Source organism: Pleurodeles waltl, chromosome 8 (genome assembly GCF_031143425.1).
Source record: "Pleurodeles waltl isolate 20211129_DDA chromosome 8, aPleWal1.hap1.20221129, whole genome shotgun sequence".
NCBI lineage: Eukaryota > Metazoa > Chordata > Amphibia > Caudata > Salamandridae > Pleurodeles > Pleurodeles waltl.
This window is the reverse complement of record NC_090447.1, coordinates 1,309,423,137-1,309,445,900: the sequence shown is the minus strand read 5'-3', so window position 1 is coordinate 1,309,445,900 and position 22,764 is coordinate 1,309,423,137. Positions and strand designations below refer to the sequence as shown.

Here is a 22,764-nt window from a genome sequence, read left to right as displayed (position 1 = left end):
ATTCTACTGAGGACCCACATCTCATATGTGAAGAATACTAGACCAGAGCATTCACTGTGCAAAGCTCTGCAGCTTTATGATTTCTTTAAGCCAGAATTTGTGGGATTTTCAGAATGGCATTCAGTATGCTCCTAGGATATCCAAAGCAAGCTGTCTGAAGCCCTACTTCCCCACTTTATGGACCCCAGATCCTCAGGCTGGTGCATCCGTAAAATTCCAGTAGATGTTTTCCTGAAGACTGGGTCACATGGAGTCGGTCCATTGCACATATTCAGGATTTTTATAAAGGTTACTGTCATGGCTAATTTATTTAAAGATCTCATGGTTAGGATGCAGCTGATAGTACGGATTGTGACCTATCTGGCACCTACCTCAATGAATGTGACCCCCCTTACCATCCACAGTCTAGCACCCATTCAGTTGCCCAGGATCTGACCTTTGCTAATGCCTCCATTTCTGATTCATCTAAGACAGCAAACAATGACTTTTGTCTTCTTGCACACATTACTACGCCCATCCCTTTCCTGCTCTCCGGTGCACAGTGCTTTCACTGTGCTTATTTTTACTGATTCCACTACAGAGGCACCATTTTGGTTTGATGCTCTCTAGTAGTTGGAATCTGGCTTTCCTCACTTTACACAAGCCAGGCAATGCCACGGACACTTGGGCCCGTGCTTCATAAATTTAAGCAGTCACTGACCGATAAGTAAAGGTTGCGCTGGAGGCGTTCAGGTGTATGATTTTACTGAATTACTGGCCGCAGGTGCTCTTTTTTAAATTTTAGTTTCAGTCCTGCACTCGTAGAGAGTGCACGTCCCTACAGTCTCTTTCATTGACCTCTGCTGTTGTTTTCAACCTACCCTCCCCTCCTCCCACCCCCTTCCTGCTCTCTGGTGCTTCTAACCCCCCTCACTCCTGCCTCCTCCTGCCCCTACTGGCTTTCTGCCCATTGTGCAGGAAGGAGGGGTGAGTTTTTTTTTCAACACTCAAATACTACATGCTTGTGAGACTTGTAGGATTTCAGCCGTGAAGTTAAACGAGGTGTAGTGTTTTCTGACTGTCTCCGTTTGAGCATTATTGGGTACTTTAGGAGCGTGTCCTGTTCACGTCTTATATCAGTTATAGCGTTTACTGTGACACGTATTAATGTGCAGCTTAGTACTTTAACTCTTTGGAGAAGGCATTGTGCTGCTCATAGTAATGATGCACATGTATGATTGTGTGTGTGTGTATGTGTTCCTGCGCCAGTAAGATCAGATCGACACAAGCATGTGTGTCTCTGTATTGACATACCGAGCAATTAAAAATCAATTTGTCTGCGGACCTGGGCTGGTGCCGACACCACCCCCCCACCCCCGAACCCTCTGGACCTCGCTTCTCTTTTTAAGATGATCTGTCTCCCCCAATACTTGAACGTCTTGACAAACTTCCTGTACTTGGTGCCTCAGACCTGGTTCTGATCCCTTACTTCTAAGTTCATCTCCTTTATATGGGCGAGAGGGTGACATAGCGTGGCCTTCAACTCGGCACGGAAATCTCCATGTAAGGGTGGGATGGGGTTACCGGACTTAAACATCTACTACCTGGTGGCTAGATGGTCTCCATTAACGAGTGGTTTAACGGGGTTGGGATGATCCGGCTTACCAGCTGGAGATCTGGCATGCGGGATTTGAGGACCTCCTGGGACTGCTATATGGAGACTGGGTTCCCCGAGCTGCCCCTCAATGTACACAAGTGGCAGTGAAGTGCTGGAGGGTGGCTCTGTGGTTGACGGGGTGTGTAAGGAAATGCCTCCTTGGCATGGTTACTCCCTAACTTTTTGCCTTTTCTGATGCTAAGTTTTGATTGAAAGTGTGCTGGGACCCTGCTAACTAGGCCCCAGCACCAGTGTTCTTTCCCTAAACTGTACCTTTGCTTCCACAATTGGCACAGCCCTGGCACTCAGATAAGTCCCTTGTAACTGGTACCCCTGATGCCAGGGAAGGTCTCTAAGTGCTTCAAAATATCTTATGCCACCCTGGGGAACCCTCACCCAGCACATGCACACTGCCTCACAGCTTGTGTGTGCTGGTGGGGAGAAAATGACTAAGTCAGCACGGCACTCCTCTCAGAGTGCCATGCCAACCTCACACTGCATGTGGCATAGGTAAGTCACCCCTCTAGCAGGCCTTACAGCCCTAAGGCAGGGTGCACTATACCACAGGTGAGGACATATGTGCATGAGCACTATGCCCATACAGTGTCTAAGCAAAACCTTAGACATTGTAAGTGCAGGGTAGCAAAAAGAGTATATGGTCTGGGAGTTTGTCAAACACGAACTCCACAGTTCCATAATTGCTACACTGAAATCTGGGAAGTTTGGTATCAAGCTTCTCAGCACAATACATGCACACTGATGCCAGTGTGCAATTTATTGTAACATGCACCCAGAGGGCATCTTAGAGATGCCCCCTGAATACCAATTTGACTTCTAGTGTAGGCTGACCAGTTTGTGCCAGCCTGCCACACACCAGACAAGTTGCTGGCCACATGGGGAGAGTGCCTTTGTCACTCTGTGGCCAGGAACACAGCCTGTACTGGGTGGAGGTGCTTCACACCTCCCCCTGCAGGAACTGTAACACCTGGCGGTGAGCCTCAAAGGCTCACCACTTTTGTTACAGCACCACAGGACATCCCAGCTAGTTGAGATGCCCACCCCTCCGGCCACTGCCCCCAATTTTGGCGGCAAGGCTGGAGTAGAAAGTTAGAAAAACAAGGAGGAGTCACCCACCAGTCAGGTATGCCCCTAAAGTGCCCTGAGCTGAGGTGACCCCTGCCTTTAGAAATCCTCCATCTTGAGTTTGGAGGATTCCCCCAATAGGATTAGGGATGTTCCCCCCTCCCCACAGGGAGGAGGCACAAAGAGGGTGTAGCCACCCTCCAGGACAGTAGCCATTGGCTACTGCCCTCCCAGACCTAAACACACCCCTAAATTCAGTATTTAGGGGCACCCCAGAACCTAGGAAATCAGATTCCTGCAACCTGAAGAAACAAGAAGGACTGCTGACCTACAAGCCTGCAGAAAAGAAGGAATGTCACAACTGATTTGGCCCCAGCCCTACTGGCCTGTCTCCAGTCTCAAAGAACCTGCACAGTGACGCATCCGACAGGGACCAGCAACCTCTGAGGACTCAGAGGACTGCCCTGAACCCGAAGGACCAAGAAACTCCTGAGAACAGCGGCACTGTTCAAAAACTGCAACAACTTTGCAACTTTAAAGCAACTTTTAAAGAACTCTCTCTGCCCGCCGAAAGCGTGAGACTTCACACACTGCACCCAATGCCCCGGGCTCAAGTTCAGGAGAACCAACACAGCAGAGAGGACTCCCAGGTGACTACGACGATGTGGGCACCCTGAGTCGAACCCCCCTGCACCCTCACAGCGACGCCTGCAGAGAGGATCCAGAGGCTCCCCCTGACCGTGACTGACTGGTAAGAAGGAACCCGACGCCTGGACCAAGCACTGCACCCGCAGCCCCTAGGACCGAGAGGAACCACCTACCAGTGGGGGAGTGACCAGCAGGCGGCCCTCATCCTAGCCCAGTTAGTAGCTGGCCCGAGACGCCCCCCTGTGCCCTGCCTGCATCGCCTATGTGACCCCCGGGTCCCTCCATTGTTTTCAATAGCAAACCCGATGCCTACTTTGCCTATTGCACCCGGCCGCCCCTGTGCCACTGAGGGTGTGTTTTGTGGGCTGGTGTGTGTCCCCCCCCAGTGCTCTACAAAACCTCCCTGGTCTGCTCCCCGAGGACGCAGGTACTTACCTGTAAGCAGACTTTGGCCCTCATTACGAACCTGGCAGTCGGCGGAACACTGGCGGTTACACCGCCAACAGGCTGGCGATGTTCCCGCCAGCGTATTATGACCGGGGCGCATTCGCCATGTCATACCGCCGGTCCCTCCAGTATACCGCCAGGCTTCAGCCGAGCGGTCATAATCCCCAACCGCCAGCCTGTCCATGGTGGTAAACACCGCCATGGGAAGGCTGGCAATACGGGGGAGTCGGGGTGCCCATGGGGGTCCCTGCACTGCCCATGCACTTGGCATGGGTAGTGCAGGGGCCCCCAGGCACAGCCCCATCGCGCATTTCACTGCCCGAATTATGGACAATGAAATGCGCAACGGGTGCTGCTGCACCCACTGCACATCAACATTGCCGCCGGCTCGATTACGAGCCGGCTGCAGTGTCGATGTGACTTTTCCGCTGGGCCAGCGGATAGAAACGCTGTTTCCATCCGCTGGGCCAGCAGAAAAGTCATAATAGGGGGCCAAGCATACCGCCAGCACTGGCGGTATGTTGGCTCCCGTGGCTTCGGCAGTCTTTTTCCAAGACCGCTGAAGTCATAATGAGGGCCTATGTATTTTGGCCCCTCCTTTGACCTCTCCACCTGACCGGCCCTGTGACGCTGGTGCGGTGGCTTTGGGGTTGCCTTGAACCCCCAGCGGTGGGCTTCCTATGCCCAGGAGACTGACTGTGTAAGTGCTTTACTTACCTGAGAAACCTAACCAAACTTACCTCCCCCAGGAACTGTTGGTTTTTGCACTCTGTCCACTTTTAAAATAGCTTATTGCCATTTTAACTAAAACTGTGTGTACAACTGCTTTGAATCAAAGTTCTATACTTACCTGTGTGAAGTACCTTGCATTTTATGTACTTACCTTAAATCTTGAATCTTGTGGTTCTAAAATAAATGAAGAAAATATATTTTTCTATATAAAAACTATTGGCCTTTAGTTAACGTCTTTGAGTGTGTGTTCCTCATTTATTGCCTGTGTGTGTACAACAAATGCTTTGCACTACTCTCTGATAAGCCTACTGCTCTACCACACTACCACAAAATAGAGCATTAGTATTATCTAATTTTGCCACTATCAACCTCTAAGGGGAACCCTTGGTCACTGTGCACACTATCTCTCACTTTGAGATAACATACAGGGCCAACTTCCTACTCCAAGCCATGGTCCGGTCCCTTGGCCTTGCGCCCGCACCTAGACCCCAGCAGTCAGCCTTTCACCTCTTTCGTGGCTACGGAAGGGGCACCCGACCATGTCCTTTTCCCCCTGGCCACCGACCCACGCATGCTGTACAGCCCCTGCGCGGCCACAGACGGCGGATCGCACCCTCTGTGGATCAGGGAGCCAGCGGGTCGCCCAGTCCACCCCTGCCCCCTCTTCAGCCTTCAAGCCTTCCTAGTCCGCGGGTACATCAGGAGCCAGTGGGTGGCAAGATATGCTATCATCTGCTGCAATGGCAATCCATTACTTCGGACAGGTGGGTCCTCCAAATTTTCCGAAGGGGATACTCCCTCCCCTTCGAGACATCTCCTTCAGCCATGCCACCTTCATACAATCAGATTTCGGAGGATCATATGGCGCTTCTCCACGAGGAAGTCCAAGCCCTTTTGGCCAAAGGAGCTATAGAGAAGGTTCCGTTGCCAGAAGTAGGTCGTGGTTGCTATTCCTGCTATTTTCTGGTTCCGAAAAAGGACAAAGGTCTTCGACCTATATTAGATCTTCGGTCCCTCAATCTCTTCCTAAAAAAGGAGAAGTTCAGAATGTTGACATTGGCTCAGGTCCTATCTGCCCTGAATCCTGGATACTGGATGGTAGGGTTGGACTTGCAAGATGCATACTTCTACATTTCCGCCTTGCCGGCCCACAGACGTCACCTACGATTTGTACTGGACTTACCAGTGCCCCTCGGGTGTTCACGAAAGTGATGGTAGTTGTGGCAGCTCATCTGCGCAGGTTAGGGGTCCCAGTCTTCCTCTACCTCGACGATTGGCTGTTGAAGGCGAACTCGCCCCAGACAGTCGTCTCCCACCTCCAGACTACGGCGAACCTTTTGCATTCGCTGGGGTTCACTATCAACGTGCCGAAGTCACACCTGACTCCTTCTCAGACGCTTCCTTTCATATGAGCTGTTCTGGATACAGTGCAGTTTCGGGCATATCCTCCGAAAAGCGAGGATATTCGGGCTATGATACAGATGTTTCAGCCTCTGTCCTGGATTTCGGTGAGAATGACTCTGAGGCTGCTGGGCCTCATGGCCTCCTGCATCCTGCTGGTTCAAAATGCCAGATGGCATATGCGGGCTCTGCAGTGGGACCTCAAGTTCCAGTGGGCGCAGCATCAGGCGAATCCCCCTGACAAGGTCCAGATCTCGGAAGGGACTGCAAAAGGCCTGCAGTGGTGGTTAACAAATTAGGATTGGGTCAAAGGCAGATCCCTCTCTTTTCCCTATCCAGATCTTACGGTCGTGACAGATGCGTCACCCCTGGGATTGGGTGGCCACATGGGAGAGGCAGAGATCAGAGGCATCTGGTCTCTGGCGAAAACCTGGCACCATATCAGTCATCTGGAGCTTCGAGCGATTTGACTAGCATTGAAAACATTTCTTCCCTCCCTCAAGAGTAGAGCAGTGCAGGTGTTCACAGACAACACCACCGCCATGTGGTATTGCAACAAACAAGGCGGAGTTGGGTTGTGGACTCTGTCAAGAGGACCTATGCCTCTGGACTTGGCTGGAGAGTCAGGGCATTTCCGTTGTGGTTCAACACCTGGCAGGCTCCTTGAATGCCAGAGCAGACAAACTCAGCCGACAATGCATGGTCGACCACGAATGGCGTCCCCATCCAGATGTGGCGCAAGGTCTCTTCCTGCGGTGGGGAGAACCTTGGTTAGACTTGTTCGCCTCCGTAGAGAACGCGCAATGTCAACTGTTTTGTGTGTTGGAGTTTCCAAAGCGGCACTCGCTCAGCGACGCTTTTCATTGCGAGTGGAATTCAGGCCTCCTGTACGCATTTCCACCTATACCACTACTGCCCAGATCAGGCAAGACCGGGCCCAAGTAATACCAGTGTCTCAGGACTGGGCACGAAGAGTCTGGTATCCCGAGCTTTTGAACATGGCCATAGCTCCTCCGATCAGACTGCCCCTTCGGGGGGATCTTCTTTCACAGCAGCAGGAGAAGGTCCTCCACCCAAACGTGTCAACTCTGCAGCTTCATGCGTGGAGATTGAGCGGAGACAGTAGATGTCTTTTGACTTGCCACCCAAGTCTGTGACGTTATCTTGGCAGTCAGACGTCCCTCAACCAAAACTGTATATGCCTGTCGTTGGAAGAAATTTGTGGCATGGTTCATCGACAATTGTGTCGATCCTCTATCTGCTCCTCTTTCTCAAGTTCTTCTCTTTATTCTTTCCCTTGCCCGGCAGGGTTCTACTTTTGGCACTCTTAAGGGATATCTCTCTGCTATCTCTGCTTTCTTGAGGTTACCTGATTAACCTTCCTTATTTAAATCTCCTATAGTTGGCGAGGTTTCTTAAAGACCTCACACATCTCTTTCCTCCTATCTCATTCACCATGCCCCAATGGGATCTCAACCTGGTCTTAAAATACCGTATGTGTGCCCCGTTTGAACCGCTTCACAACTGTCCTCTAAGGCTCTTAACTATAAAGACTAGTTGCCATGACTTCTGCCCGCAGCGTTAGTGAAGGCCAGGCTCTGTCATCTAAACCACATTTTCTTGCCATACATCTGACAAAGTGGTGCTTCGCACAAGGGCTTAATTTCTACCTAAGGTAGTGACACCCTGCCATGTCGGAAAGTCTATCACCCTGCCTACCTTTTACGCATCCCCACATCCCTCTCATGAAGAGGAGAGACTCCACCGTCAGGACCCAAAAAGAGCGTTGGCGTTCTATCTTGATCGTACCAAAGACTCCTGGGTGGACAATCAACTCTTTGTGGGATATGTGGGTGCAAAGAAGGGGAAGGCAGTACAGAAGAGGACCATTTCAAGATGGGTACTCTTATGCATCAAAATGTGCTACGCTCTGGCTAAAAAGCAACCCCCCGAAGGTTTGCGAGCTCATTCCACCAGAGCTACTGCTGCTACCACAGTGCTAGCAAGGGCGTTCCAGTCCTGGATATATGTCAGGGAGCAATGTGGGCATCTCTGCACACTTTTTCCAAGCACTACTGCCTAGCCAATCAGGTCCGAAGGGATGGCTACTGTGGCCGTTTGGTCCTGCAGGACTTTTTGATCTTGGTTTGCAGCCCACCACCGGGGATGGTATTGCTCAGGTTTCTATTCAAAGGTAAGGAATCTGCAACTAGAAGTCTATCAGATGTACAAGTTACTTACCTTTGGTAAGGAAATATCTTGTAGAGACATATTCTAGTTGCAGATGCCTTACCGACCCGCCCATCCTCCCCGCAGTGCGAACTGATTTCTAGGGACAGGATCATTCCCTTAAGGGCCCTAGTTTTGGCGCACCACTCTGTGTTCTTCAAAAAGAAACTAACGTCAGCGCGCCGGGGAGGCGCCTATATACAACCGTGACATCATCGCGACGAGCATGACTCCAACGACGCCCATGGAGTCGACCGATGCCTCCTGACAGGGCGCAGAGGTACTGCTCGAAGAAAAATCTCCAGATCCAGTCTGACGCCTGGGGAAATTCAAAGGTAAGGAATCTGCAACTAGACTATCTCTACCAGATATTGTGTTACCGAAGGTAAGTAACTTGTACATCAATCACATAGACGAGCCCTACTGCATTTACCAATGCTTGTTCTGGGTCGGAAGCACACATATACGTAGTAAATTATTTAAGAGAATCAGTGAAGTAATCAGTGAAGTAATATATGTTGTCTTCACAAATGTCAGGCTAATGATCTAAAATGTGTTCAGATCCACAGTCAACCGTCACATGCTGCGATCTTTGGCCAAGTATGGGGCTGGAGCCTTTGAATACTTTGATGAAAAGTCAAAGTACAACTGGAAGAAAAAGGTAAACCTTATTTATTTTTAGAGTTCAGGTTTTAAAATACTTCTTTGTTTGCACAACATGTCCCTGAATGGTCAAAAAGAAAGTTTATTACATATGTGGCTACTGGTAGAATCATTGTTTTCAAAACTCATATTTTAAATGGATGATGTCATGCATTTAAATTATTTTCCCTAATTTGCAGAAATTACAGCATCCCTGTCAGTTCGGTGTTCTACGAAATGGGCATCATCTGGTGTCCTTTGCACTAGTTTATTAGTCTCCTGACACTTAGATGAGCAAATCATAAAAACGCGCTGCTCAGCTATTTAATTCCACTTTATTTAATGTGTACTTTTTTCCAGTAAATGTCAACAAAATCTAGTGGCGTAAGGAAACTCTAGTCCTGCACCCCCTTCTAGAAGGAATGATGAGGGCCCCCTCACAATTCCCATACCCTTGAGCTGTCAGGCTGAGCCCCCCCCCTCCTTTTTTTGTATGGAAGGCTGCCCTCTCCGCACTGCAGGGAGTGCGGGGTGTCCATTACGCCACTGACAAAACCTGGACATTCAGATTGGAGACAACGCACATTGTTGTGGAATCAATGAAGAAGGTTACTTCAAGGTGGTTGTTCATACAGACAAGTATGTTTTTAATACATTGAATAACGTGTGTATAAAACACCAAATTCTGAATAAAATGTTTTATGTTTCCTATTTTCTTACAACCAGTATAGCTGTCTTCAATCAACATTTTGTATTTGTACAAAAATATTATATCAATTCCAACTCCAATACAGTAAACATGACATAAAAAATAACATTATAAATAATGTATCACCAACTTAGAACAGTGTGGGCTCCAAGGAATCGCACAGGTGCCAGTGTTTATATATAAATATCTTAGTGCTCAGCCTTTTCTTGTCTCCACTGTTCAAGAGTCACTTTTTAATACTGAAGTATCGCTCCCATCTAATGATGATTTAAACGAAGAAGAACTTTTTCTTCAGCTTGGATCTCGATCTGCCTTTGGATATGTTGAACTTCTAGAACAAGAACAGTTAATTTCGTGAACTGTGCTGTTCCCTTTTGTTTTGTTAATCTAATAAATAATGTGTACTAAGTTCGTACAAATGCATTTCAGGGTTCCTATGACCTTTTAAATACACTCAGCCTCCATCCTTGATGTTTATTGCGTCATCAGAATCCTTTCATGGCCTTATTGGACAATAGTACATCTAGGTAATAATATGAAATCAACCACATAACACTTTGCAGGTTTTCATATGCAATCTTAACTCTGCACTGCAGTCTTAACTTCGAATCTAGGCATTTTGGTGCATGAACAGAAATGACCATTAGATGTATGACCACCTGTGCATGGTTAAGCCAAAACTGAATCAATGTATAAATAGGGCAAGGGAGGAGAACAGAATAACATCCATATATAAATCCTTAATCTGTCTCCCAATCTCTGAGTACTCACCGACTGGCTCAAACTCTGGGTGCTCTTTCTGTTTCAAAGTGGGGTGGCCTCATGTGTGGCATCCAGTATCTTGTATATATCTAAATTAGACTTCCCACAATAGCTTTTTCTAATCCATAGGTGCTAACATTACGCGAGTGCCTAGGGACACTTGTTTGCAGCTTTTGCTCTTGCCTATTCTCCCACGTTGCTGACATCTGCATTGCCGGCCCCTTCAAAGAGTACTCTGCCATTCAGGGCATGATCCCTGCCTGATTTAAAGATGGCAGCATCACAAAACTCGAAGGCAAAACTGTAGAAGGAACCGAAATTAGCTATCTAAATTTCATGATGAACAGGAACAACATCATATCAAGGAAGCCTTATCATGAATCAACTCCTGACAGAAGATCATCAGTCATCCTTTCTACTACAACTAGTACTACTTCTGCTACTACTACTACTCCTGTTACTACATGAGTCTTTCTAGTACTGGTATCACTGCTGTTAGCACTGCAATTCTCCAGTATTGGATCTTTCATAGATTCACATGCTTGAATCATCCCCGTCGTCGAGGTGGGAGCCTCACGGTAAACTTAAATATATAAAAAGCAGTAAGTCAGTAAAAGTAAAACCAGTAGGCCGTAGTAGGCCTCATAGGGTATTTTACAGTCTATCCACTTTGTTTTGTGAAAAGACCCAAACTTGAGTATCAACCAATCAGGATTCAGCCCCTCCCAAACACTCCCAACAGAGGCTGAATTCCCTCAGATTTTCTACCGCACGTCGTGTGAAGGGAGTCTCCCTGAGCTCTGCTCAGTTTTTTCCCTATTTTCTGACTGAAGATTGTTTTTTCTCTCAGGAAACTAGTTACAACTTTACTATGTCTGAAAAGGCAAAGAAGGGTCTGTTCAGAGACTGTGACAACTGTGGGAAGAAGAGACTACATATTGATGACCCCCACAAGAAGTGTATTTACTGCCTTCATCCAGACCATAAGGTGAGAGACTGCAAAATCTGTCGCACCTTTAGTCAAAAAACCCTCAAAGACCGAGAGGGTAGACTTCTCTTATGGCTGCAAAAACAGAAAGCCTTAGAGCATCCTTCATCAGACAGCGAAGAGTCACCAGAAACTTCTCGCCCTCAGAAAAGAACAGGTGAGAGAGATAGAGGTGCGGATGAACCACCAAGAAAAATGCACAAAAAGACAAAACAAGTCTTAACTGAAGAGGCAGTTAAACATGGACCAAAAAAGGTTCATTCAGAACCTACTACGCCGTTACACCGGAAAAGCACCTCAAAGAAACCATCCCTGTCTCTGTCACCACAAAAAGAGCCAGAAAAACTCTTGTCGGTGAAAAAACAACCGTCGACGACCGCCCCGTCGACGACAGTGTCGACGGTAACAGCGACCACAGTATCGTCGACGTTCACAACACCATCCTCACCGATGATTATGACATCGTCGCCGTTGTCATCGACGACGATTATTACTGCAAAAATCTTCAAAAGAGCTTCGTCGGCAACCACAGCGTCGACAGCGGAGGCCTCCTGGGTTCACAAATCATCCAGGGCACTCCCATCTACGCAAGATACGTCGGCGAAGCGACCGTCGTCGGTAAAATACCCGTCGACGAAGGGACCGTCGACTAAGGACCCATTGACAAAGACGCAGTCATGGACGGAAGCGTCGACGAGAGACCCGTCGACGAGAGATCCGTCGACGACAGTACCGTCGACGAGGGAACCGTCGACGATGGAACCGACGATCACCACAGCATTAACAGTTTACAAACCTTGGGACATTTCACCAGATCATTCCTCATACCATCATGAGGACTCCACCAGATTCTTACCCCTTTCCCTTATTAATATAGGGGACAAGCCATCTGACATTTTGCCGATACATACATCACCAAGTAAAGTGCTGCCATACCCACCGCAACATCTTTTGGACGATGATGATGATGAGGATCAAGGAATGTTTGGGGCAGCTAGTAGCCCGTCCCAACTAAATGTCAAATGTCAAGAGTTTGATGAAGAAGAGGATCAACATTACCAGCATAGTTATGCTTCAACATCTTATCCACAGGCAAACCAACCATCGCCACTAGCTATGCCTAGCACATTAGTGACAGATTTACAACATATGTTGAAGGACTACTATAAAAGGTTCCCACCGTCAACTCAGTCCACGCCACCTAGACCTCAGAGTTACCAGCAAGCTCAAACTACTAATGTTTCCGAAAAGCCACAGGCTAGTAGACCTGTAACTAGCCAAGCTCCGGAAGCTTACCTCTTGTCGGATGACGAAAGGGAAGAGGGCGAGCTAGCAGATTCAGCGGCTAGTGAATGGGACGATTATCTCGTTCCCACACCATCTCCACCTCCAGCAGCTCCAGTGGATTCTCCTCCAGAAGACATAGGAGGTTTCCATAATATCATAGAGAGAGCGGCGAAACGTTTTGGCCTGGCAATTGTTTCCCATGAAACTGAGTGTTTTTTGTATGACTTTAAAGAGCCATCAAAGAGATCTGTAAGAGCCATACCGATTGTGGATTTCTTATGGCAGGAGGGTTTGAAGGCAATGAAAAACCCGGCAACAGTGCCTTCACAAATGCCAAGGCTAGAGAAAAAATACAAGGCCGCAGATGATTCTCCGGCCTGTTTAGTCTCACAGCCGAAACCTGACTCGGTTATATCACAGGCGGCTCAACGACGATCCAAAAACCCCTCTACGCCTATTGCGTCTCCCCCAGACAAAGAGGGAAGGAGACTAGACAATATCGGTAAGAAATTCTCCTCGGTTGCTGCAGTAACGGTCAAGGCGGCCAATTCCCTCGCCATCCTGGGAAGGTACGATCGCCAGATGTGGGCAGACATGTCCGCTTTTGTAGATTCACTGCCAGAAGATCTCAAGGTGGAAGCTAAAAAGGTCTTGCAGGAGGGAGAAAGGGTCTCCGCAGAGATAATAGACAATTAGCTGGAGCAGCAGTCCTGCGCAGACAAGGGTGGCTTAAAGCTACTTCATTCAGACCAGAAGTCCAGACTCGTGTTCTCGACATGCCCTTCGATGGAGAGAGTTTGTTTGGCAAACATGTCAACGACATGCTGCAGGCTATCAAGACGGATACCGATACAGCAAAATCCCTAGGTACCCTGCAGTATAAAAAACTACCTTTTCGTGGAGCAAGGGGTAGAGGTAATTACTCCTTTCGAGGTGGATACCAACAATACAGGTCACAATATCCATCTTCCTCCACAGGACCAGGACATCAGCACCATCAACAACAGCAGCATTATCGATTACCACCAGCCGCAGCTTACAAACATCCGGCTAGAGGAAGAGGAGCTGCCCGAGGAAGAGATAAAGGCGAAAGCAATGACCAGCGGATAATCTCAACACCTCCCCAATCAATATTGAAGGTCGGAGGTCGCATCAATTCTTATTTCCCCAAGTGGAAGGCTATAACATCGGACAGATGGGTACTAGATGTAGTGACCAGAGGTCATACTCTGGAATTCATGCAAACACCACCGAGTGTCCCTCCATCGGGTACACCGCCTCCGAGGTTGAGCCAACTTCTCAGGGAAGTAAGAATAATGCTAACAAAAGGAGCAATAGAACCAGTCCCTTTATCTCAAAAGAACAAAGGATTCTACTCCTGGTTTTTCCTTCTAAAGAAACCCTCAGGAGACTGGCGCCCCATCCTGGACTTGAGAGCACTAAACAAGTTTCTAAAGAAACAATCGTTCAGGATGGTAACGTTGCAGGATGTCCTGCGTCTCTTAAACACAGGAGATTGGATGGCATCCCTAGACCTCCAGGATGCTTATTTTCATATCCCCATATATCGCAAACATCGCAAATTTTTAAGGTTCAGGGTAGGACGTATGCACCTCCAATTCCGGGTTCTACCATTCGGTCTCAAATCAGCCCCCAGAATCTTCACAAAAATGTTAGCTCCAGTAGCAGCACATCTTCGCCAGTCAGGTATCCAGGTCTTCCCTTACCTGGACGACTGGCTTATAAAGGCACCCTCAAAATTCCAAGTAACAAATCATATTTCCTATTGCCTTCAATAATTACACAGCCTGGGGTTTGTAGTCAACTACCAGAAATCTCAGATATACCCCAAACAAGAATTGAGTTTCTTGGGAGCAATTTTGGACACAGTACGCAGCAAAGCGTACCCATCACACGAGAGGAAACAAAAGTTAACCTCTTTGGCAGACAACCTATCCAGAAAAAAGTTTGTTTCAGTCCGCATCTACAAATCATTGCTCGGAATGATATCATTGTGCATTCCGCTAGTCCCAGATTGCAGGCTCCATATGCGACCCCTGCAAGAGCAATTGGACATACAATGGACACAGGTCCACGGCTCCTTCGAAGACAAGATTCGCATAACGCCTCTAATGAAGAACACTATGAGGTGGTGGGCGACTCCAACCAATTTCTCAAAAGGGCTGTCTTTTCTTCTTCAAACACCAAGTTACATAGTAACAACGGATGCCTCTCTAGAAGGATGGGGTGCACACTGCCAGGACCTGCAAATCAGCGGAATCTGGAATCAGCAAGAGAGCCAGCTCCACATCAATTATCTAGAACTCAAAGCAATACACTTAGCTCTAAAAGCTTTCTTGCCAAAGATACAATGTTCAAGCGTCTTAATCCGGACGGACAACATGACCAGCATGTTTTATCTAAACAAGCAAGGAGGCACAAGATCCCTACAACTCTCGCAGCTAGCCCAACAAATTTGGACATGGGCCATCAAACACAATATTTCACTAAAAGCGGAGCATGTGCCAGGACAGATCAATGTTCTAGCAGACACCCTGAGCAGGACAGTGATTCCTTATCACGAGTGGGAGCTAGACCAGAAAACTCTCAATGGCCTGATTCTATTATGGGGCAAACCAAACTTAGACCTATTTGCCACTCTCGAGAACAAGAAATGCCAGTTCTACGCAAGTTGGCTTCCCCAAAAAGATTCGTGGGGGAATGCGTTTTCGATGAGATGGTCAGGAGTTTATGCCTACGCTTTTCCTCCGATCCCGCTCATTCCGAGAGTCATCAGAAAAATGAAGACGGAGGGGTGTCGACTTCTACTCATAGCTCCCAGATGGCCCAGACAAATATGGTATACGGAGCTCCTCATGCTCTCCGAACGACCACATCTACCACTCAGACAGAGTCCGACTCTTTTAACGATGCACCAGGGACAAGTCACACACCCACATCCGTCGTCTCTTCATTTGTCGGCTTGTCTCCTGAACACAATGAATACTTAAATCTCAAAATGTCCCCAGAGTGTAGAGACATCTTAGCAAAAGCTAGAGCTGACACTACCAACAAAACCTATAGACTTAAATGGAAACGGTTTTGTGTTTGGTGTGCAGCGGAAAATATACATCCTTTATCTTCTACTCCGGAACAGATAGTTCCATATCTCCTGCTCCTGGCAAAATCAGGACTTGCATATTCTTCCATACGGGTACATCTGGCAGCAATTTCCAGATACCGCAGATCACCAGACAGACTCTCTTTGTGTTCCACAAGAATTGTCAAACAATTTATGAAGGGCCTTTTTCGGGTCTTCCCGCCAATTAGGAAACCTCCGCCTCTATGGTCATTGAATGTTGTGTTGATGCAGCTCATGAAAGCTCCTTTTGAGCCGATCCACAAAGCTGACCTAAAATTCCTCGCATGGAAAACAGCGTTACTGTTAGCTCTTACTTCGGCAAAAAGAGTCAGTGACATTCAGGCGTTCACTATCAAACAGCCGTTCCTCCAGTTTACAAACTCAGGTGTCATCCTGCGGACAAATCCTAAATTCATTCCGAAAGTTCCCTCAACATTTCATTTAAATGAACCAGTCATCTTAAAAACCTTTTTTCCAAATCCGCAAACAGTGGCGGAAAAAACATTACATTCTCTCAATATTAAAAGATGTTTAAAGTTTTATCTACAGAAAACTCAGGCCATCCGCCAGTCGGATCAATTATTTGTAGCATTCGGCGGAACAAAGAAGGGACACGCGGTGTCCAAACAGACTTTAGCAAGATGGATTGGCCTGGCGATTCAATTCTGCCATTCAAAAGCAGGAAAGCCGCTCCACACCAGGGTGAGAGCCCACTCTACAAGATCGGTAGCCACTTCAGCTGCACTCTTTGCAGGTGTACCACTACATAGCATCTGTAGAGCAGCGACATGGTCCAGCCAACACACATTTACAAGACATTACTGTCTAGAGGAGACTAACCAGGTCGATACAGCAGTGGGACAAGCAGTGCTGAGGCATCTATTTCGTTAAGATGAGCCTCTTACACATCCCACCACCACACTCGAGGTATGGTCATTAATGGTTCATTTTCTTATACTGTTTAACGTGTCGTATTCTCCATAATAATAGCATAAATTGTGTCAGGATTTCTTGCCACACACCTTTTATTGCTCTTATATTCGGATGTTTATGAATATAAATATAATTATATGTAAGTGCATATTTAAAACTGAACTAATGTGAATCACATCACGTATAGAATTACGATGGAATTACAGTCAATGTAATTCAGTAAGTAAGAAAACATTACTGCTCGTTACTCTGATTCAAGCATGTGAATCTATGAAAGATCCAATACTGGAGAAGAAAATTAGTTACTTACCTGTAACTGCAGTTCTCCAGTATTGGTATCTTTCATAGATTCACATGCGACCCACCCTCCTCCCCTCAGAGGCTCCCCTATTATACAGATATTAAACTTCACACTCCTACTAGAAAATCTGAGGGAATTCAGCCTCTGTTGGGAGTGTTTGGGAGGGGCTGAATCCTGATTGGTTGATACTCAAGTTTGGGTCTTTTCACAAAACAAAGTGGATAGACTGTAAAATACCCTATGAGGCCTACTAGGGCCTACTGGTTTTACTTTTACTGACTTACTGCTTTTTATATATTTAAGTTTACCGTGAGGCTCCCACCTCGACGACGGGGATGATTCAAGCATGTGAATCTATGAAAGATACCAATACTGGAGAACTGCAGTTACAGGTAAGTAACTAATTTTCTTACTAATATTACCATTGCTCTTATTGCTTTTACCACTGCTCATACTGTTACTTGGGCTTATGCTTTCGCAGTTGGTCCTACATCTACTGGTTTTGCTTCTGATAAAAATTACCAGCACGGCATTCGAAATAATATGCACTCCTTTTTAAAAATAAAAATAAATCACAGCAGTCTTATGAAAGAATCTGTTTGTCTCTGGAATCTATTTGAAGTTGAGTTCTTTCATTCAGAATCCTTCTTAGGAATTTCCCTTAAGCACAGTGGGCCAGGTTTGCAAAGCATTTTTGTGGTCTCAAATGGCCCAGTTTGCAGAATCAGACTGTTTGTGACCAGACACATGCTTTTTCTAATGTGCAAGATACAAAATGCAATTGGGTAACTTAATACTGAATCTCACTTATTTGCAAATGCTTTATTTGAAAGGGGCGTGTTTTGGGCATCCCATCCAGCTACCGAAACAGTACCATTTTAAAAGTGGTGGTAACCCATTCACAAACGGAAAGGGGTCCTCTTGGGAACCCGTCCACTTTGAAACTGTTGACAAAATATTTTTTTAGAGTAGATTGCTTTATTAAAAACAATCACAAGGATGGTGGTGTGAGGACCTCTGCAGGCTACCATTCCCGTGACGAATTAAGAAATAAACATTTCTTACATTTAGAATTCCCATTACCAAGTAGCGATTCAGAAAACAACGCCATTTGAGAATCATTATTCTTCAAGTACGTACATCTGGCCCATAATCCTATAACCTCTGGATGTATGAGTATCTTACTGCAGAACGTGGCATACCCACTCAGTAGAGGTCTTGAAGCCATATGTACAAATTGGGGGATTGTGATTTCCTACTTGTAAATCTTTGGGAATTGAAATTAGGAAATAACATTTAGTGAATCCTAATGGGATCGCAGTTGACCTACCACATGAATATTAATGAGGTGGGTCACAGTTAGCGCCACATGAAGAAACACAGCCATCATAGAGATGAGCACCATGTCTGTGATTGATTTTGAATAAAGCAAACTTTAAAAAAACAAAAAACAAGGCAGCCCATTTTCATTAAAGGGTAACAGAATGTGTTTAAAAAGAAAAATTAAACTGAGTGTTTAATTGTTTTAAGAGTAGGCAGTGGTCTCATGGACTACTACCTGCTCTTAAAAAATATTAGTTTCAATATTCACAAAGGGATGGGTACTACCATCCTTAAAAATTTAGTAAAAAATGAATGTTTTATGACTGTAATTTGGTCACAAAACATTCATACATACCACTGTGATTAAGTATTAGGAAGGGACGCCCTAAACACTCCACTTCCCAATACCGAATCGCAATTTGACTTTTGTACATTTTAAAAACGTTTTTTGCGGTCCTCAAAATAGGTTTTGTACATGTGGCCGTTGGTTGTGTAAATTTGTGTTGTAAATTCCTTTCTTTCTCTGCACAACAGACTTTGAGATCTGAAGTTCTGTGTAGTGCTTTTGCTCAGTTTCTCCACAGAATTGTTAAAGTGAAAACAGTTCCTTAATATGTAAATAGTTTCAGTCGGAGAGTTGTGGTTTTGATTCAGAATGTAATGATCACTGAACAATTTCCACTTTCAAACATAACACTTTAGTGCACTGCTCATTACGTCACTTGTGGTATCACATTTGGCATCACAACTCACATCATCAATGACCTAAATAGAAACATCACATGACTTCACTAGGGATGTCATGTATCCCAGTTCGGAAGCTGCAAACAGTAATATTCACTTTTTCTGCACATAATCCATATGGGACCAAGACATGTAGATTCTGACACTGCAGGCTGACAAATCTAATGTGTTTTAGCATATTTATATCTTGAGAAGTAAATTGCATCAACCTTATTGAAAATAGAATTCTCGAGAGGAGAATGATTAGCTGACAGTGGTACTGTAAACTTGCATCAGCATTCAACTACTTGCCAGTCCTAATGATGTATGTATACAATGTGAAAATGGGTAGCCTGTACACACCCATGACTTACATATGTGTCCTATTATGAATGCCCCCGCTCATGCAGCTGTGCCCTCACATATAGTATGGTGCACCCTGCCTTAGGTCTGTAAGGCCTACCAGAGGGGTGACTTACCAATAGCATATCCAGTGTAGGGTGGACAGGGCACATAAGGAGTGTGCCATGTCGAGTTTGCCTTTTTTGGTTTGCCCCGTTACACTCAGCCTGCAATGGCAGTGCTTGGTGCATCTGGGCGCATGGCCCTAGAAGGTGGCACAATCAGTGCTGCTGCCCTCAGAGGCCTACCCTTAGTATCCCATGCCCTGGGTACTGGGGTACCCATTTACTAGGGTACCCATTTACTAGGGACAGGCAAAAAGTGGGAGGGCTAACCAGGCAAAAAGTGGCCTCCTCTCACAGTCACTCATTTTCTAACCCATGATAGTCCATCACCACAGATTATTGCATCCACCAGTTCCACAGTGATTGCAATCCCCTCTTTCTTACCACTACCCCAGTCCATGCCTTAATTTTGCAAGTGGACATCCTGACTTTTGTGCAAAACGGTGGCCATGGAGGAGAGAAGCATGGGTTTCTATTCCCTCTGTTTCTTGGTCGTGGGTTGCAGACCCATTCTAGGCCTGAAGCTCTCGAACATTTTATCTGTCAAGACAAAATCAGTGCTGTCCCTGATTTAGGTGCTTCTGGCCCTTGATGTGCAGGATAGGATAGAGGCCCTGAATCTCCAGGATGCCTAGTTCCTATTGCTCACCCTCCCGGCATCTTCGAGTTCAGATTGGGATTTCAGCACTACTAATTCACAGTGTGACATTTTGGTCTTTTGCTCTCAAAGTCAGCACCTAGGTTCTGGCATTAGAGTATTTATCCAGAAAGTCCATCCTTTTTTATGTTTCTATGATTGGCTGGTGAAGACGAGATTCCCTTTCACTGGTTTCTCACCATCTGGAGTGCATACTTAACCTGCTTTATCAGCAGGTATCCTACATCAACCAGCAAAATTTCATCCATCTCGGGCTGTATTGTGCAGACTCTTTTGGACAACACTATTGCTGTTCACTATCTCAACCAACAGGGAATAGTTTATCATGGACCCTGGGCTCTGATATCCGGTATCTTCCCAGAAGAAGTTCATCTCACAGTGGCTGCCTTGAGTATTTGAAAGATCATGAATGGGAGCTCAACCCCGTTGTGAAGGGTGTGATATATTTCTAGGTTGGGCTTCCATGCATCAGCCTCGTTGCTGTGGCTGTAAAGAGGAAATACCTTCTGTTGTGGACCCTGCACTTTCCACCATTTAATTACTGGGTTAGTTCTCTCTAATTCTGCTAATCTCAAGGGTACCTCCAAATTTGCAAGAGGATGGCCCACAGCTTATTCTCATTGCTCCAGATTGGATGTGACCGCCTCTGCAGCCACCAAAATTGGGGTTAGGACAGGAAGGTGGCCTTCTTCACCATCTGGAGAGACCTGGGTTGCATTACAAAGGTGGCAAGGCCTTTGAAGCTCCCCACCCTGGAATGTCCAACCTGCCTGGGAGAGTAGGTCACTCCTCTGCCCAGAGCAGGCCTTTGTCTCAGGCCCTCAAGAGCCCTGGCTCTGACCTTTAGGGCAAATGGGAAGTTTTTGGCCCCTGGATGGAGCTGCTTGGCTGGAACCCCTGTGCACCATATTTGCTTGTCGTTGCCAAGGCTTGTTGGCTCTTCAGTCCAAAGATCTCCTAGCGCCAAGAAGCCCGGCCTCCAGCACTCTCCAGCACCAAGAACAATGTCCTCTCTGTAACTCTTTCGACGTGGGCCATCCATCTTGGCTGTGCTGCTGAGGCCGCCCTGTGACTTCCTGTGCCTGCTGCCAGAGGGACCTGCTGTGGAGCTCCAACGATTCCTGCTGGTTCTCCTGCTTGCTGAGGAATGGCCCTGACCTACCTGCCAAGATTGGGTCTCACCTGGACCTTGCTGGTCCCCTCAAATCCTGCAAAATCCGTACAGTGCTTCTCTGCATTTGCCAATGCTTGTTGGTGGCCCTGCTGGCCACTGACCCCTGTGCAATCAACGACCGGTGTGGGACAGCTTGTGGAAAAATCCTGGCATCCTCCTGCATCGCATGGACTTCACAGCTGCACATCTTCGTCAACCGTTCTTCAGGAACCATCACCAAGAGGGCATTGCCCTCCTGTACCGCCTGGGTACCTCTGGGCAGTCTGGTCTCTGTCCCCTCTCTCCTTAGGTCCTCTTCTTCTGGAATCCATGCCTGGTTTCCACCGATGTAGTGCACGGGTCGTAGCAGCAGCTGAACAACCAAGGTCCCCATTGACTTCAGCAGGAGGTTCTGACACAACTTCACCCCTGTGCACCTGGCGTCCTGGCATAGGTACTCCACTGTTTAGGATATCCATGGTTGGGGCACTATCCAACCTCCCTTGTCCCAACAGGTTTCCTCAGGATCCTCTGGGAAATGTCCTAAAATGCAAAATCTCCAACCGTCACTTCCAGTGATGTATACTTTGCACATGGGTGCCTGGGTAATCCTACCTACTACTACCTTTGGGGTTTTAGTACTTCCCTAGTACTAAGGGTTCTTGGGTGGTAGTGTGGGTTGGGAGTGATTTTTGCATTCCATTTTTAAAAAATGTGCCCCCCCCCCCCAAATAGGAGCCCATGTTATTTTACGCCTTAATTTACCTGTTGCTAATTATGTTTTTGTATGTCCATATCTCTGGGTAAGAGATATACGAAACTTAGTTCTAAAGTGTGTGTTATAATAAATATTACATACTTTTCTAACACTAGTGTGGTTCTTTCCTTTGTGTACTTCTCTGACTGACCTGTGTGGTATTTGCAACCACTTTACACCTTCCTTGAAAAGCCTTAGCTGCTCGCCACAACTACCTCTATAAAAGCTCTGGTTATCTGGAGCCGCCTACACTATCACTCAGGGTTGCTTGTACTCAAACAGGGTGCCTCACCTATAGGTGTACACCATATACGGAGTCAGACTCCTACATGGACAATTGCCCGCCACCATCGCCCCGCTCCAGGGAACGCAACACCCCACCCCTGAGAGCTGGGTGATCCAAACCTCCACTTCCCAGGATGTGTTGCCACCACTCCCCCAGATAGAGAATCCAACAGGCTGGACACACTTAGGGAGAATATATTTTCTTCCACCAGCCTTGCATTGCATTCCGTGAACACTGCATGCCTTTTGGGCCGTTAGTCCCACACGCTGTGGGATATCGTTGCGCAAGTGCTGTCACAGCTCCAAGAGGAGGCCTAGGCTGTACTCTCTCAAAGAGTTGCAAATATGAGAGACACAGCCATGATGTGGACTGGACACGACTGACTCATTGAGCAGAGCTGTTTTGACAGTGTCCCTGAGTCACCACGCCTGGTTGAGGACACCTGACTTTTCAGGGC

General features: G+C 46.9%; 1 protein-coding gene across 4 annotated transcripts in view; it reads left to right on the top strand.

Annotated features, from left to right (window-relative positions):
* PARP4 (poly(ADP-ribose) polymerase family member 4) overlaps positions 1 to 22,764 on the top strand; it is a 1,744,976-nt gene that overhangs the window by 777,269 nt on the left and 944,943 nt on the right. For all 4 annotated transcript variants that reach the window (XM_069202293.1, XM_069202292.1, XM_069202291.1 and 1 more), the window contains exon 25: positions 8,738 to 8,837. In XM_069202293.1, the coding sequence (XP_069058394.1) occupies positions 8,738 to 8,837 (100 nt within the window). The remainder of the gene's footprint in view (positions 1 to 8,737; positions 8,838 to 22,764) is intronic.